Genomic DNA, 12,451 nt, shown 5'->3' with positions numbered 1-12,451 from the left:
CAGACTTACTTTAATTCCTATCAAAATCCTAGCAAGACTTTTTGGTAGCTAAAGGCAAGTTTATCCTAGAATTTATATGGAAAGGCAAGGCACTGGAATAGCTAAAATAATTGTTGAAGAGAATAAAGTGGGAGAAGTATCAGGAACCTAATTATAGAGTAAATATTGATAAAGCCAAAAGATACTATGAAGAAGAGACTTTAGAGAGTTAATAGAAGATCTGGGTGGGATAGACAGTTTTCTAGAAAATATAAATTACCAAATCCACAGAAATAAAAATGAACGGGCCAATTACATGGTCTAATATTTGTCATTCTGTTATCTTTTATTCTAAATGTTACATATTAATGGATTTAGGTACTATTTCAGCTTTTCTTTATGAAGGTTTTCAAAGTAAAAAGTTTAAAAAATATTCATCAGACACATGTGCACCTACCAGAATGGCTAAAATTAGAGGCTAACAGTGCAAGTAATAAGGATGTGTGGTGTGATGCATTGCCAGTGGGGAGAGAGTGTAAATTGGCACAACTGCTTTGAAAAACCGGCACTGTTTTCTAAAGCTGCAAAAATGCCTATCTATGATCCAGCACTTCCACTCCTTCGTGTATGCTCTGCTGAACTGCAGACACATTCAACCTGTTCATAGTAACCCAGAACTATAAACCCAGCTGTTCTCAGTAGAATGGATAATAAAGTATAATATATTCACACAGTGTAATATTGCCAGGATGGGAGGAACATTCCATTTACAGCATAACAAGGGAAAAGAAAACATGAAAATCAAAATATGTTTATGGTAAGTTAGGGAATGGTAAGGAGCCAAATTTTCCCAAATGCAGGCAACATGATCAGAGAGTCAAAAACATACTGTACTGCTGGAGGGTATGAGGAGGAGTAGGCTGCAGAAGACTGAAATGGCTGCCCTGGATTCCTAGCAACAGTTGTATGCATGATTTTGCGTTGTCACATGTCTTCTAGGTGACATAAAAATAGAAAAGAGGATGTTCTTTCTGGAAAATAAGCGGCGACATTGTAGGTCCTATGACCGGCGTGCCCTTCTTCCAGCTGTGCAGCAAGAGCAGGAGTTCTATGAGCAGAAAATCAAAGAAATGGCAGAGGTAGGAGGATGGATTTGGGGTGTGTTTCAGGTGTTCTGGTTTGCTTTTAGGGTTTAGAATAAAACTGTCTTTTAAGATTTGTATTCTCTCTGAAGTGGTTGGTTTGAATAAACTATAAAGCTTTTGAAAAAACAAAACTGGGTTTGGAAGCGTGCTGTGCTGGGTGTGGAGCCTGCTTAAGATTCTCTCCCTCTCCCTCTGTTCTCCACCCCCCTCATGCACACACGTGCATGCACTCTCTTAAAAAAAAATTTAATAAATAATGAATTAATAATATAATAAAAAAATAATGCCTTCAACGAAACAGTAAAATTTATTTATTTTATCAAATTTTGACCTTTGAACATTACCTTTTGATGCTCTGTGTGACAGAATGGGAAATCTCCACACAGCACCTCTACTGCATCCTGTGATGGTGGCCTGACAAGTGCTTGTGCCTTTGAGTTGCAAGCTGCCAAATCAGACACCCCCCCCCCAAAAAAAAAAAAAATCACTATTTTTACTTGAAAAAAAATGCTAACAGAAAAATAGATTATTCAGAAGTAGGCATTGGGCCTAATCTCAAAAATAAAGTGATTATTTATAACCAATGATAAAATTCTAGATCTTGAGCAGAAATTAGAATTTTTGATCCATCTATCACCATTACCTCTCATCTGTTACATTAAAATCTGTTAGCGTAGCTTGCACTATAATGGATCTTCCACACTTGGTGTGATTTTATCATGTAAAACACTGATTCATGAGTTATATAGGTCTTCCAGATGTTGGCACATTCCATGGTATGGTATCAGAACATCGCAGTCATTAATTTCTCATCAGAAAAGTGCTAGGGACACCTGGGTGGCTCAGCGGTTTAGCACCGCCTTCAGCCCAGGGTGTGATCCTGGAGTCCCGGGATCAAGTCCCACATCAGATTCCCTGTGGGGAGCCTACTTCTTCCTCTGCCTATGTCTCTGCCTCTCTCTCTCTCTCTCTCTCTCTCTCTGTCTCTCATTAAAAAAATAAATCTTTTTTTTTTTTTTTTTTTTTTTTAAGTGCTTAAAGTGTTGGGTTGACTCTTTGGAGTCCATATCCTTGTCCACATTGTTCCACATCTGCCCAGGAGTATCCCCTTTGGGTCAGTGCCTCAGTTGTTCCTGACAGCATCCCTCCTTTCTGGCGCATGAGGTGACCCAAGTTCAGACTCTGTGTTTCCTGACCTGGACCTGGACTCAACAACCTCTGCAATGTACCTTATTTTCTTTTAGTGGGAATTCATACTGAGATTGTGGTCTCAAATTTGGTTTGCAGGGATTTTTCTTTTTTATGTTTGTACTACTTTCCTCTTATGCTGAAAATCTTGATTCTCTATATTAACAGTGACTTATTTTCCTTATTCTTTGTTGTTCTTTGTTATATACTTTATATTTCTGAAACAACAGCCCAATATTATTACTAAAGGCTACTGAATATAGCCTAAGATTTATTTATAATTTTTTAAATATTTTATTTATTTATTCATGAGAGACCGAGAGAGAGACACACACAGGCAGAAGGAGAAGCAGGTTCCATGCAGGGAGCCCAACACAGGACTTGATCCCAGGTCTCCAGGATCACACCCTGGGCCGAAGGCAGCACTAAACCGCTGAGCCACCTGGGCTGCCCTATTTATAATTTTCTTGTCAGGTTATATCAGATGAGGAATATGAAATCAAAATATTATAAAATCACTTGGAATAAGTGTGTGGTTATACCATTAACCTGATAAACAATTAAGTTTTGATATTGTGATACGATAAATGACAAGTTTTCAAGTTTTAAGGTATTGGTTTTTCAGTTTTAATATTTATTATTTGAGAGAGAGAGTGTACACACGCATATATGCAAGCAGGGAAAGGGACCAAGGGAGAGGAAGAGAGAATTCAAGCAGACTCTGAGCTGAGCAGAGAGCCTGACTCTCCGCTTGATCCCATGATCCCGAGATCACCACCTAAGCAGAAATCAAAGAGTTGGACACTTAACCAACTGAGCCACCCAGGCACCCCAGGAATTGGTTTTTTGTTTTTATCTAATTTTGTTCTTTAATTATGTGAAATATATTTTTAAAATATTTTATTTATTTATTCATGACAGACACGAGGGGTGGGGGGGCGGGGCAGGCAGAGACACAGGCAGAGGGAGAAGCAGGCTCCACGCAGGGAGTCCGATGTGGGACTCTATCCCAGGTCTCCAGGACTCTATCCCAGGCCAAAGGCGACGCTAAACCACTGGGCTACTGGGGCTGCCCAAATTATGTAAAACATTTTTAGTTCTGAAAGTTAAAACTATAAAACAAGGAACAGAAAGATCTACCCTCTGCCCTGTCCTTTCCTCCTATGTTTCCTAACTCCCTCTATACATAACCATTGTTTTTTGTTTGTTTGTTTTGGATTTGAATTTTTAATTTTTTTAAGTTTATGTAAGTAATCTCTACACCCAGCATGGGGCTCAAATTCACAATCCCAAGATCAAGAGCGACATGGTCTTCTGACTGAGGCAGCTAGATGCCCCTCTGTATAACCATTGTTAGTAGTTTTTTATTGTCTTTCCTTATTTTATGTAAAAGCAAATATATTGGGAGGGGTGGGATTGCGGGGGCGGTTTGGTTTGTTTTTACCTATCTTTCTTACCTGAAAACACACTTTTCTGTCCTTTGCTTTTAAACTTAGCAGTGTATCCTGATGATCACTCTTAAGCCAGAGATTTTTCCTTTTTTTTTTTTTTTAAGATTTTATTTATTTATTCATGAGAGACACAGAGAGAAAAAAGAGAGAGAGAGAGAGAGAGAGAGGCAGAGGGAGAAGCAGGCTCCCTGCAAGGAGCCCGATGCGAGAGACTTGATCCTGGAATCCAAAGGCAGACACTCAACCACTGAGCCATGCAGGCATCCCTTTTCTTTCCTTTTTAAAACTGCATAGTGTGGGCAGCCCGGAAGGCCCAGCAGTTTAGCGCCGCCTTCAGCCCAGGGCCTAATCCTGGAGAACCAGGATCGAGTCCCACATCAGGCTCCCTGCATGGAGCCTGCATCTCCCTCTGCCTGTGTCTCTGCCCTCTCTCTCTCTCTCTCTCTCTCTCAATCTCTGTGTCTCTCATGAATAAATAAATAAAATAATTAAAAAGAAAAAAAAAACTGCCTAGTGTGGGGGCACCTGGATGGCTCAGTTGGTTAAGCATCTGTGTTGGGCTCAGGTGGTGATCTCAGGGTCCTGGGATCGGGCCTGTTCACCTGGGAGCCTACTTCTCCCTCCGCCTCTGCTATTCCCCCTGCTTCTGTTTCTCCTCTCTCTTTCTCTCTCAAATAAATAAAATCTTTTAAAAAAATAAAACTGCCTAGAGTGACATTGTCTGCAGTACTAGTGTTGATTCAGTTATTCTCCTCGATGGACATTCAAGGTTGTTTCCATTGTTTCTTGCTATTATAAATAGTGCCATGGTAAATAACCTTGAACATACAATATTTCCTATTTCTGCCCCAGAGTATCTTTGGGTACATTCCTAGAAGTGCAGTGGATGAATCAAAGAGTAAATACTTAGGTGACATTATTATCTAGTGCCAAGTGTCACAGTGGTTGTGTTGTTTTGCATTCCCAGCAGCATCGTGCAGGAATATATTTGGTTTCCTTTTTTATATTTAGCTTTCTGGTGCATTTTAAATTTACTCTGAGGTATCTCTTTAAACTACTAAACTGTGTAACTGAAGAGATGATTATTCCTAGTAGAGTTCTTTTATGTTTATGGAAATGAACGCTAAGTGTTTGTGGCATCTTTACTAAATTTGTATCTGCATGTATTGTTCTTCAGCATGAAGACTTTTTGCTTGCCCTGCAGATGAATGAAGAACAGTATCAAAAGGTAATTTGAAATCTCACTAATTCATTTATTCTAGGTATTTACGTAACCTGTTTTCTTTATCACATTTCCTGGTGGCATATTGGTTCCTATATAATCTCCTGTTGATCTGCTGGGTTTGTGGTTCAACCAAATTACAGTTGGATCGAACCATAATAGGCACTCCTAATCCAGACTGGCTCAGAATTGAAGCACAGATAATGACAAGAATTGTTTCTCTTTTTAAGAACATTCCTTGCAATCCACTGAATATTTTCTTAGAGGAAAATTTAAAATTCTGGTGTCAAAAAGTTAGAAGGAAGAGATATGTCTAACCTCAGGACCAGGTGGCTTTTGTACACTGTCTGCTGTCCTCTCCTAGAGGCCTTTTCTGACATGGTGGGAATGGACTGGGGGCTGGGTCTGTCTTCCGTTAGAAGAACAAGTTTCATGGTGCTCACAGTATTGGAGGTTGCTGCCCCAGCTAGCTTCAATGGTCTGTTAATATACACTGTAGGCTGAAACAACCTCCTCACACTCCTGCCTTCTAAAAGAAGAGCAAAATCCAACTTTGGAAGCTTTTTGGGATAACATCCCTTGTGCCACTTGTCCCTCTCCCTCTCGTAATCATATTAGCATATGAATACAAATGTTAGAGTTCTGGCACCATGGGACTCGTGATATGATCACTTTATACAAAGGATGACTTCAAAGAATAAAAACCTGTGAAAATTCTATCTTTAGTTACATATTTGTATATTTGTACTAGCACCTCAAGCTATGTATAGAGCAGCAAACAGCTCATCATTGTTTTATGCCTTCAAGAGGTGGCTTTTGATTTCAGCGTGTATTTGGGGGTAGAGGAATATAAAATCTAGTTGCCCCTCTGCCTCCATGTATAGTGTCTCATGTGTCTCTAATGGCCCACAGGATGGCCAGCTTATTGAGTGCCGTTGCTGCTATGGAGAGTTTCCATTCGAGGAGCTGACACAGTGTGCAGATGCTCACTTGTTCTGCAAAGAATGTCTCATCAGATATGCCCAAGAGGCCGTCTTTGGATCTGGAAAGGTAAGAATCATGTAATAGGTCCACACACAGGAAATACTCACAGAGTATGAGACTGCATTTATAGGTAGCTGTACCTGCCTGATGAAATTGCCCTTTCTGGGATGAGGTGGAGCTGTTAGGACAAGCTGGGGTGTGTGTGATTGCCAGATAGCCCCTGGCTGGTGTGATTGTGTTGGTTGTAAGCCAGGTGGATTTCTTCTCAGGAAGTGACAGCATTCTTCTGTGCCCCTGTGCCTGCTCCAAGAGCAGTAGCTTCTTCACTCATCAATCCTTTTTGTAATACAAACAAAGAGACCCTTGCAGCTATTAAATGAGAGTGCATTGTTGGTTTTTTTCCAATAAAATTTTTTAAGGACTTTGTATTAAAATGAATAAGGACGCCTGGGTGGCTCAGTGGTTAAGCGTCTACCTTCGGCTCAGGGCATGATCCCCAGTGCAGGGATCAGGTCCCACGTCGGGCTCCCTGAAGGGACCCTGCTTTTCCCTCTGCCTATGTCTTTGCCTCTGTGTGTCTCTCATGAATGAATGAATGAATGAATGAATGAATGAATGAATAAATATATATATATCTTTTAAAAAAAACGAATAACTATGGGGACACTTGGCTGGTTCAGTCAGAAGAGCATGTGACTCTTGATCTTGGGATCATGAGTTGGAGCTCCATGTGTTACTTAAAAATAAGTACACTTTTTAAAAGACAAAAAATAATAATAACTAGAAGCCTTTTTAAAAAAGAAGTAACTGGGGATTCCTGGGTGGCGCAGCGGTTTAGCGCCTGCCTTTGGCCCAGGGCACGATCCTGGAGACCCGGGATCGAATCCCACATCAGGCTCTCGGTGCATGGAGCCTGCTTCTCCCTCTGCCTATGTCTCTGCCTCTCTCTCTCTCTCTGTGACTATCATAAATAAATAAAAATTAAAAAAATAAAAAATAAAAATAAAAATAAAAAAGAAGTAACTGTCCAAGGTCATATTTCTCTGTCCAAAATTAGTGTCTCTTGATACCAGCGTAACAAAATATGAAAAGGAATTTTATTTTATTTTGTCTTAACAAACGATTAAAAACCAGAATTTTTTAAAATAACCAATAATCAGATCATTCAACATCAGTTATTCTAAAGTCAATTGTAGTTGAGTCAAGAACAGAGTAACTATTACTAGCAGGATGTTGTAGTAGGCAGACTAATGGCCCCCCAGAGATATCCCCATCATCCCAGAACCTGTGAATGTTACCTTACATGGTGGAGGGGACTTAAGGTTGCTGGTCAGGTGGCCTTGAAATGGGGAGAGCATCCTGAATTATCCAGATGGGCCCAGTGTAATCACAAGGGTCCTTAAAAATGAATGAGAGAGGTAAAAGAGGAAGTTGGAGTGATGTGTTGTGAGAAGGACTCAGTGTGCTACTGATGGCTTTGAAGGCGATGTCTAGGGCCTGCTTGGGCAGCTGTCCCAGAGGCTGTCTTCCTTTCTCTTGGAAGAGTTTTAGTCCCCTGACCATCTGAAGGGGACAGGATCTGGACAGAGGTTTGTCAGACAACCTTCTTATTTTTCGTCCATATTCTTGTCAGTCCCCTCTTACACCATTTATCTCTGCCTTCCCTGATACCTTATACCTCCTGTCTTTTTAGGGTCTCTGGAGGAAATCAACTCTCTTCTGACATATACTTCCTTGAGAGATACTATCCCGTGATTTTCCTTGTTGCTCTCCATCTTAATTGTGGTTTGCACTGAGAGAGGCCCTCTGGTCCTATATCAGAGATGGACTTTGTGGTCTCTTTCTTAACCACTGTTTATTGGCTTTCTGTTGAGGGATGCATTGAACCACTGAGGTTTTGTTTTTCTAAAAATCTAGTTGAATTTTCTTTCCTTCTTTTTTTTTTTTTTTTTTTTTTTGGTTTTGTTTTGTTTTGGCCTCCTGACGTTATAATTTAGTCAGAACTCAGCTGCATGGAAGGCAGTTGCACGTGTTCGTTCCCAACCAGTGAGCTGGAGAAGGTGCTTCCTCAGACCATCCTGTATAAATACTATGAACGGAAAGCTGAAGAAGAAGTCACTGCAGCTTACGCTGATGAGCTTGTCAGGTCAGTTCTCAGAATTAGAAAGTGTCATCTGTCACCTCATTGCCCATTAGACTGTCTGAACACTTTCATCAGAGATAAACATTCTGTGACAAAGCTGGATCTTCTAGGTCTTCTGGCATTGTCTTCGGAGCAATAAGGGAATATTATTATTATTGGAAATATTTACATTTTACTACATTCCTTGGTACCTCTTCATCACTTGGCTTACAGGTACAATCATTTCACATGGGTTGGAGGATAAAGGAAAAATGACGTGCAAGTTGTTCTTACAAAGATAGGGGGTCTTTGTTTATTGAGTGGTTTGCACTGAGATAGGACCCAAATTGGCAGCTGCATTTGTGGATAAGAGCCAGTACAAAGGAGAGCCTCAGTGCGTGTTTTAGTTAAAAGTAAGGAGATATGACTGTCCATCTTAAAACTCCGTTAGCATGAGCTGTCACATGGAACCAATTTAATATTCTGAGTAATATTCCTTCTACTGTTTTGATTGTAGATGCCCCTCTTGCAGCTTTCCTGCTCTGTTGGACAGTGATGTGAAGAGGTTCAGTTGTCCCAATCCTCGCTGCAGAAAGGTAAGGAAGCAAATTATTTTCTAGATTCATTTGAATTTTGGTGTTGTGGACTACACTAATGGCCAGATACCTGCTGGTTATCTCTGTGCTGACCCCTGAGAAGGATTTGTGTGTGTTCCTTTTCATGAAAGTAAATGAAGATCAATACTTTGTGAATCATGGTTGACATGGTTACAGAAATGGGGGCCACCTGTGGAATTCCAGTCACAAAGCTCTAGATTCCTCTTGTATGCCTTCTTTCTATAAGGCCAGATGTTGTAAGGTAAAATGTGAAGGGTTTTTTTGTTTCTCTCAGTGTGCCAGCATTTTTCTTGGTTGTTTTTTTCACTCCCTGTTGTGTTCAAATAACCTTCCCCATGTGCACAGACACACACATACACTCTCTTCCTGCTGTTTTCAAAGTCCAGACAACACTCCTTTGGTTGAAGGCCTGGGCATCATGGTCGCATCTGTTGCATTGGGTAGATTATTCACTAACTATTCTTAAAAGAACTGATTGTGTTGGGTACCAAAGCCATCCAGTCACCTTCCTGCTGAAAATCTTCTTTAACTAGATTCTTCTGTGAGCTAAGAATGTCTTAAAATGTGTCAGCTAATTACAGACTACTGTAAATAGTTGACAGTTTTTACTAAATATTAGCATCAACCTAGATGTATGTATGTTTTAAGTCATTTTTCTAAAATAGCATGACCGAGGCATCTGGGTGTCTCATGCGGTTAAGCATCTGCCTTCAGCTCAGATCACAATCCCAGGATCCTGGGATAGAGCCTACATCAGGCTCCTTGCTCAGCAAGGAGCCTGATTCTCTCTCCTCCTGCCCCTCCACCTGCTTGTGCACATATTCTCTCTCAAGTAAATAAATTTTTTAAAAATTTTAAAAATAATAATAATAAAATAGCATGACCAGAGTTGAACATTATAATATCTCTGCCTTACGAGGGAGTGAAGAAACAAAAGTAATCTTTGGGAAAGGAGTAAGAAACTATAAACTAATGTACTAAATTTTATTCTTTCGTTTTCAGCATTCACATTTCTTTTAAAGTCTGGGCATACTCTTAGAACTGACATGTCCGTTTAATAATTTCTCCCTACCACAGGCTGTTGGCTAAAACAGCTGTCCCAATTGTCTCTGACTTTTGGAACTAAGTGAAATACCTAAGCACCCTGAGCACTGGAATGCCTAGAGAAGCAGTAGCCAAGGGAAGGAAAGGCAAGGGTGGGAGAAGAGTGAAGATATTGGAATATTCTAGATCTGAGGAGCAGTAGTGTTCTGAAGGCTCACATGCTGGATGGGGCTAGGTTATATAGGCCTTTAACACCAGTCTAAGGTGGTGGAGGGGAGAACAGCAAGGGAACTGATGTAACGAGATCTCTGGCTGTTGTGTAGTCCAGGTGAGAGGTGCACATCACTGCCACCTCCTGTGGAGTCTCCATGAATTGCTAAGATGGAGCTGGGAACTACATTTCCTCTGAGGATTCCAAATTAGTCCCTACCAGGAAAAGTACTCATAGACAATTTGAAATGTCAAAGAGAAGGTGAGGCCATTATTCTCCAGAGACAGTTACGGGCAGTGATAAGGGCACAAATGTGTCTGAAACAGTGTCCTGTGAGTGTCTTCAGAACATCAACCTGGAATGTCAGTGAAAGTGTTCCAATGGCTTTTAAGATCTGAAGCAAAGACATTAAACTGTCAGCTTCCTCTCAGTGGAAGGGATATACATGCCTTGTTGACCTTGGAGGTGACCGTGTAGCTTCTTTTGGTCAATGAAATGTTAGTGTGGATGAGGTCAGTCTCTTGCAGAAAAAGTGGTAAAAACATAATTTGGGATGGTGTCAACAAGGTGGCACACAGTAGGTAGCCTCAGACCCTCCTTTCCCAGCCCCCTATGGAAACACTGATCAACGGTACATAGACCAGTTTCCTTTGTGAAAAATTTAGAAACCAGTTAAGAGGTTCCCGCATTCCAAATAGTTCAATAGCCAGCTGCATTGAAGCCTGTAGGAAAATTCATGGAACTCACTTGCCAGAGCCCCTCCTACCTGCACGTGCAAGAAACCCCTAAATCCTAGCTCCTTCCCAGGGGAGGGAAAGGGAAGACTCAAGTATAATCTAGCTTTCAGACATCTTGGGCAGCTATCTAAGGGGCCGGCTTTGATCTTTCTTGACCCTAAAGCACTGACAGGAAGGAGCACCAGGACTCAGGAGATTGCCAAGAACAAAGGCAACATTTATTTACTCGTTTTTAATTTTTTTTAAGTATGCTCTATGCCCAACATGGGGCTTGAACTCCCAACCCCGAGATTCAAGAGTCACATGCTCTACCAACTGAGCTGCCAGGTACCCCCAAAGACAACATTTTAAACTAACATACACTTGCTCACCATTGCCCTTTCTCTGTTTATTGTGGAAAGAACTGGGGAAAACCCCAACTCATGGCTTCTCCCTGAGGAGGGAAAAGGTTGGACCAGGTGTCTGGTGTTCTGGCTTTGGGGAGTACTGCCTAAAGGGCTGATTATTGTCTCACCTGACTCAATGCACTGACAGGACTCTGTGTACTCTAGATGCCCGGATGCATCTGAGAATACAAGAGAGCTGGGAGGCTTGCTGCTGCCCCCCAAAGGACCCACAGTTCAGACAGAGGCAGCGATTGATACAACTTGGCAGCTTCTCCCTCAGAGAAAGGAAGAGTGGAGCATGCATCCAGTGTTCTAGCTTCTGGGGATAGGAGGTTTTTGAAGGAACTGGTTTCTCTCTTGCCCACTTCAGCACTGATGAGACCAGCCATTCTCTAGATGCCTGGGGGCTCCTGAGAACAAAAAGGAGTTGGAACAGCTTAAAACAGCTCCAGAGTACCTGCAGTACTATATATAGACACCAGAGGGGAAAAGATTATAAATAGCTCCTGAAAAAAAAGGGGGGGGGGCAAAACTTCTCTAATTGGGAATTTACACACATTAGGTCTAGAAAAGACACATCCAAAATAAAGGCCCCTGGAATCTGTAGTTAGGCTGATTGGTAAAGATCTTTCCCTATACAAAGCCAGTATGTAAAGACTGGAACTGGTGACTTTCTTCAAATTCATGGACCCTACCACAAAGCAACAAGACACACAAGAAGAAAAATGGTCAACCAAAGGAACAAAGTAGATCTCCAGAAAGGACCCAGAAGAAAAAGAAGTATGTGAATTACCTGACAAAGAATTCAAAATAATCGTCCTAAAGATGCTCAACAAGTTCAGGAAAATGATATGTGAACAAAATGAGAATATCAACAAAAAGAAAATACTGTGAAAAATCAAAATTGGAGCTGAAGAATACAATTACTGATAGAAAATTTCACTAGAGGGATTCAACATCGGATGTGACCAAGCAGAAGAAAGAACCAGTGAACTCAAAGACAGGTCATTGAAATTATCTAGTCAGAAGAACAGAAAGAAAAAAGAAGTAGTATGAAAAATAAGGAAAGCTTGAGGCACAAATGGGAAGGACATCATTAAGTGAACCAGTGTATACGCTGCAAGAATTTCGGGGGAAGAGAGAAAGAGACAGAAAGCTTATTTGAAAAAATAATGGCCCAAAACTTCCAAAATCTGGAAAAAGAAAATGGATATCCTAATTCAAGAAGCCAAATAGGTCCCAATTAGAATCAACTAACACAGTGTATTGGAGAGTTGATATTGTTAAAATTTCATACCTACCTGCCCATGCCACTTATAGATTTAATCACAGTCTATGAAAATCCCAACTGCTTTTTTTGCAGAA

The 12,451-nt window shown here is 40.9% G+C and overlaps 1 protein-coding gene and 1 long non-coding RNA gene across 14 annotated transcripts in view; one reads left to right on the top strand and one right to left on the bottom strand.

Moving 5' to 3' along the window:
- The window catches only part of RNF216 (ring finger protein 216), a 161,203-nt gene that overhangs the window by 55,732 nt on the left and 93,020 nt on the right, over positions 1-12,451 (top strand). For all 7 annotated transcript variants that reach the window (XM_077907696.1, XM_077907694.1, XM_077907698.1 and 4 more), the window contains 5 exons: positions 979-1,118; positions 4,941-4,991; positions 5,898-6,035; positions 7,967-8,115; positions 8,609-8,687. In XM_077907696.1, the coding sequence (XP_077763822.1) occupies positions 979-1,118; positions 4,941-4,991; positions 5,898-6,035; positions 7,967-8,115; positions 8,609-8,687 (557 nt within the window). The remainder of the gene's footprint in view (positions 1-978; positions 1,119-4,940; positions 4,992-5,897; positions 6,036-7,966; positions 8,116-8,608; positions 8,688-12,451) is intronic.
- Positions 1-12,451, bottom strand: part of LOC144319499 (uncharacterized) — a 39,053-nt gene that overhangs the window by 11,338 nt on the left and 15,264 nt on the right. For 5 of the 7 annotated variants that reach the window (XR_013385316.1, XR_013385315.1, XR_013385311.1 and 2 more), the window contains 2 exons: positions 11,215-11,496; positions 7,268-8,677 (listed from right to left, as the gene is read on the bottom strand). This is a non-coding gene — a long non-coding RNA (uncharacterized LOC144319499). The remainder of the gene's footprint in view (positions 1-7,267; positions 8,678-11,214; positions 11,497-12,451) is intronic. The other 2 variants (XR_013385317.1, XR_013385313.1) reach the window with 2 other exon arrangements.

This window comes from Canis aureus, chromosome 8 (assembly GCF_053574225.1).
Source record: "Canis aureus isolate CA01 chromosome 8, VMU_Caureus_v.1.0, whole genome shotgun sequence".
NCBI classification, from domain to species: Eukaryota; Metazoa; Chordata; class Mammalia; order Carnivora; family Canidae; genus Canis; species Canis aureus.
The sequence above is the reverse complement of the archived record's forward strand: the minus strand, read 5'-3'. Positions and strand labels throughout refer to the sequence as shown.